This window comes from Clupea harengus, chromosome 20, assembly GCF_900700415.2.
Source record: "Clupea harengus chromosome 20, Ch_v2.0.2, whole genome shotgun sequence".
NCBI lineage: Eukaryota > Metazoa > Chordata > Actinopteri > Clupeiformes > Clupeidae > Clupea > Clupea harengus.
The window spans coordinates 12,943,493-12,948,492 of NC_045171.1; the positions used below are offsets into that span (position 1 = coordinate 12,943,493).

At 44.3% G+C, this 5,000-nt stretch overlaps 1 protein-coding gene across 1 annotated transcript in view; it reads right to left on the minus strand.

Moving 5' to 3' along the window:
* lipca (lipase, hepatic a) overlaps window positions 1-5,000 on the minus strand; it is a 15,875-nt gene that overhangs the window by 4,734 nt on the left and 6,141 nt on the right. The window contains exons 3-7 of the mRNA XM_012819362.3: window positions 4,637-4,816; window positions 3,875-3,992; window positions 2,644-2,883; window positions 746-988; window positions 1-5 (exon numbers count right to left, since the gene is read on the minus strand). The exon at window positions 1-5 is cut by the window's left edge and continues 110 nt beyond it. Coding sequence (XP_012674816.1) covers window positions 1-5; window positions 746-988; window positions 2,644-2,883; window positions 3,875-3,992; window positions 4,637-4,816 — 786 coding nt within the window. The remainder of the gene's footprint in view (window positions 6-745; window positions 989-2,643; window positions 2,884-3,874; window positions 3,993-4,636; window positions 4,817-5,000) is intronic.

Sequence of the window (5,000 nt, forward strand, 5' to 3'; positions counted from 1 at the left end):
GTACACTAGAACACGGAGAACAAAAGTAGAATCACACTTACATATGCAAACACTAGAATACAGAGATAAAGAGTAGTCTCATACTCATGCAAACACTAGAACACGGAGAACCGTAGTCTCATACTCATGCAAACACTAGAACTTGGAGAACAGTACAGTCACACTCATGCAAACACTACATCTACATGTGCAATGTTAGGTCTATAGGGCATATGAGAATGGGTCTTGTGACAGGTGTGAGATAGCGGACTGACAGGTGGACTGTTCTGTTTGTGCTTCAGTAACGTAGCTTGTTCTCGTAGCTTTGGAAGGGAGGATGCATCGGAGCAGAGTGCTGAAGTCTTACACACGTGTAGGGCATCTGAGAATCTGTGCTCATATCTAGCGTCTTATCACGTTCAGATAGATACAGAGGAGCAGAGAGCTGGACTTTAACATTGTGTCGGGCCTGTGGGAAGAAGTCCTTTGATATCCATTCTGCTTTGAAAGCTAAGAACAAAGTTGGACTCTTACAAATGTAGGGCATCTGAAAGCTGGCCTGGTGACAGGGATGGCCTTTGACTGTATGTGAAGGGGTTAGACTGTCATATACAGTCATTGGGTAAGACACATAGAGGACCTGTAAGTTGGACTTAGGATTCTAGGTCATCTGGGATCAGGTCTTGTGAGGGGTAGAGGGTTCGATTCTTACGATTATAGGGCATCTGGGATCTGGCTTGTGAGGGGTAGAGGGTTAGACTCTTACGTTTATAGGGCATCTGGGCGCGGGTCTTGAGGAAGAGCTTCTTGCTGGTGGCCGTGCGCACCCTCTTGATGTTGTACCCCAGCATGTTACAGCGGTTCTTCCGACAGTCCAGACACACACCTTTTTCGAAGGCGCTGTCGTCGCGGCAACGGTAGGCCATGATCTGCTTGTCTTTGTTGAGCAGCGAGTCGATGAAGAGGTGGACGGAACGCTCGTGGGCACATTTCACTGTCTGCTCGAATCCTGGGCATGCGCACACACGCACACGCACACACATACACACACACACACACACACACACACACACACACACACAGAGGAATCTACATGAGTTTGGGAAGAGTCAACATGACTTTGATAGCAGAGTCAGGGAAACAGGGAAAGATGTTTTGGTGTCATAGGGAAGTCCGGTAAAAAACTCAGCACTCAGAGAGAGACTTTGGCAATCAGAAGCTGAATATACATGCTGTCGCAATCCACACAGGATGAGCGTGATTGGCAAAGAGAAATTAGTATGCCTGTCAATCATATTTGTGTGCACAGGGCGGGCCAGTCAACTTCTTACCCATTAATTACATAAATATAATCACTGATTACAAAATCAGTTTGCATATGCCTTTCATATTAATCACTCAATAATTATATCATCGCTGATTAAAAACGGGGGTTTAAAAAGGGAGGCGAGAGGGGGAGGCTTTGGAGACAGATCTGAATGAATGGGAAGAGCGGTTGGAAATGTGTTTTAAGTGTGTGCTCATTTCCATCAGAATAGCATACTGCAGCTTTGAGTAGTCTACTCCCTCTCAGTGGATAGTGAGGCTGGCTAAACATTTAACACATATTTTCCCCAGAAGGTTCATTACCACTGAGGGCATTGATTTTAGGATTCTGATCGAGATCATAGATATTGTTTTTCCAGTGCAGTTCTAAATGGTAATCTATATTTACCTTTATCTTTAAACTGTAGCTACTGTCTTCAAGTCTCCCAGTCGAGAGATCTGTACTCTATGTAAATACACTCCCAGACACGACGCAGCGGTAGGAAAAGATCCATAACAGAAAAGTGACAAATTCATGTCTGATATATCCTCCTGATGGACCGCTGGCTGCTCATGCTCTCTCTGCCTCTTTCTCTCTCCCTCTCCCTCTCTCTCTCTCTCTCTCTCTCTCTGAGTGAACTGACACCTGTCTTATTGTGTGAGCATCTTCAGATCAGCACCCTCGTGCCTGCAGGCGTAGAGGATTAAGGCGTGGGGGAGAGGAGGGCACTATGATAATTAAGATGACAGATGGTTTAATGCAGTTGTGCTTTTCTATACAACACTTTCCCTTCTAAAAAATAATAATCTGAAGTCCATCTGTGCCGTGTGTTTGTCTTCAACGCAGTCACTTCACACGTTATGAAGTAAGTGTTTCTTACTGAGACTAATCCATTTTACTGGGTCTGTCAGTTTGAATCATTGACTTAGATTCGCTATTCAATTCACATAGTTGAGATCAGGGTAAGAATTTAATCCCACAGCAAAAGACAAAGTGTGTGTGTGTGTGTGTGTGTGTAGGGGGCCTGTGAAAAATATGGGTTGCTGCTGTCATGCTTGAAATTTAGTGAAAGCTGCTATCCAATGCAATTCATTATAATCCCGTGACGGAGTACATCATCATCATCATCACGACATGTGCTTTCTGGGAAAGTATTAAACACCTTTTGCAGAGACTAATATGGGAAGAGTAACATGAGTCTTTCTAATCCTACGGCTCGTTAGGTCTTCATAATTGTAACGATCTGTGTCCTTCAGATGAGGTAGAAAGTGACAGTTTGAGTTACAGAGTATTACTTTGAGTTACAGAATGCTTTTCTCTTCCTGGCTATGCCCTACCAACCCAGTGACGTCACCTACCCATGAGGCCATACTGGGCGAGGTGGGTGTAGAGGTTCTGTACGTGTAGCTGGCAGCCGGGCTGGAAGGCGCCCCCGTTGGGGTAGAAGTCGAAGTGAGCCACGGGCTGCTTGATGCCCACGCTCAGACCCATGCGCTCCTGGGTGAATGTGTGGATGGCGTCCACGAAGCGGGCATCGTCTGGAGACAAGCGGTCGGAGGAGGCCATGCCCTCAAACAGGGGACCTGCAGGGTCCAGACCTGGACACGTGCAAACACACAACTTACGCATAATGTATATACACATACACACATGTTAGAAATACAATACATGCTCACACACTGGCACTGCGCACACACACACAAGAAATCTTCTGTGATTGAGAACACTGGCCTGATGTGCTTAATGTTCCACACTATAGTTTAAGGAATTTTCGTAATGTTAACTTTTCCAAGAGAAAGACTTGTTGACTTTGATGTGCATATGTAATTGTTATAATGTCTGTATAATTCAGTGTTCTCTTAGCCTGACGATGTCATACTCATAATTCTAGTCAGAATATGAGTCTGATACTGCTCCATTGGGCTGTGATTATGGGGCGTGTTTCAACCGAACCAGGAAAAAAATGCCTCTTCGCTCAATTGGATAGACCTACAACCAATCAGAGCAACGTAGTCGTCATCGGGGCCAGCTGATAAATTAAACTTTTACCGAATCCCGTAGGAAGGACGGCAAAAACATATTTTCGATCGACAAATGCCTTGATCGCGTTTTTCTCTGTTCCTCTTTCAAAATGAATGCGCTGTCGATCTTCTAAAACATCTCTATCTACACATCTACATCTCAGCTCTCCAGCGGCAGCCATGTTTGTTGAAAACGAATTCAACCCAAGCGCTCTTTGGTGATGTGGTTGATTACGTTACGGTTGATCATCTGTCCATCATCGTATAAAGCCCGCCCTGACAATTTTATTGGTACAAACAGCTTTTTGATTTTTGATAATTTCTCGCCAACGTAGCCGTGCCAGACCGAACTTCCAGACCTCAAATGTTGTGGGCGGGGCTAAGTTCCTCTGGTACCCAGGCTAGTGTTCTCTATGTGTGCACATATTTTATATAGATTTATATACACATATAAAGCAAAATGTCCTGTTCATATACATATATAAACTTATATATATATACATATGTAAACAGGACGTTTTGCTTAATAAATGTATATAAACGGGACAGAATTTGTTTAAGTCCTTACCAGTGATGCGTCCGATCTGTGCTGCGTCTCCTAGGTAACTCCCAGCAAACCCGGCGATGTGAGCTCCCAGGCTGTATCCAATGAGATGCACCTTATTGGCAGGGTACTGGAGAAAGTCCTGTCAGGAATACAGCCAAACAAAGCCATAACTTACTAACTCATACTCTTAACCTGTTCTGATTGGTTCTATTGTATTTGTATTATATAATACATGATCTATTATAAGTGAATCAAAAGCTCATTCTCAGGCCTAAGGTGGCCTCTTTCTATTTTCAACCATAGTGGGTCATCTGCAGATTGTCCTTAGGGGTAACTGTGTTCTTTTATGCTTTCCTTTTACGCATTACACATCGCCATGTTTAAAGTTGAGCTGTATGAATATAACAGAAGCTGAGCAGTCCCTCAGATCCTGACCATCTGGCATTTCAAACATACGACCACACACACACACAACACAATGCAATCTTTAATCCAACATTTGTTATTAAATTCACTGAATGGGTTTTGTGAGGAAATTGAAATCTAACCACCTCTACCAGTTCTCTGCTCTCTATTATTCATCAGAATCAGAACTCATTCATTATGTTTAATGAGTGCACAGGAGAATATTAAATAGTCTGCCATCACTGGAATGTGAGCTACTACACACAAACAGGGACGTTCTCAAATCAAGAGAATCTGTTTCTTAACTGTGTGTGTGTTTTACCTGTGACCTGCCTGTTTTACCTGATTTACCTGCTACCTTTCTGTTGTTTGTCTCACCTGCAGCCAGCGCAGCAGGTGGGCTATGTCCTGTCCCACGACCCTGGTGTTCGTCGCTGCAATTGGGTAATGGTGGTGGGCCATCACCAGCCAATCAGTAATGATGACATTGACGTCTTTGAGTCCGGTCTTTAGGGCGTTGGCGAGTTTGGGCACCCAGCTCTCCATCATGCCATCCACCTGCAGAAACACCAGAGTCAGCAGAGCTAGCCAGGTGTAAAGGTAGGTTAGTGTGCTTAGAGTGGAGTGGGCTAGTGTGCTAACCAACTGCAAAAGGTAGGCAAGTGTGCTAGCCAGATATGAAGAGAGGCTAGTGTGTTAGCCTAGAACTGAGTGTGCTTCTGTGCTAGCCAAGTGTAATTGT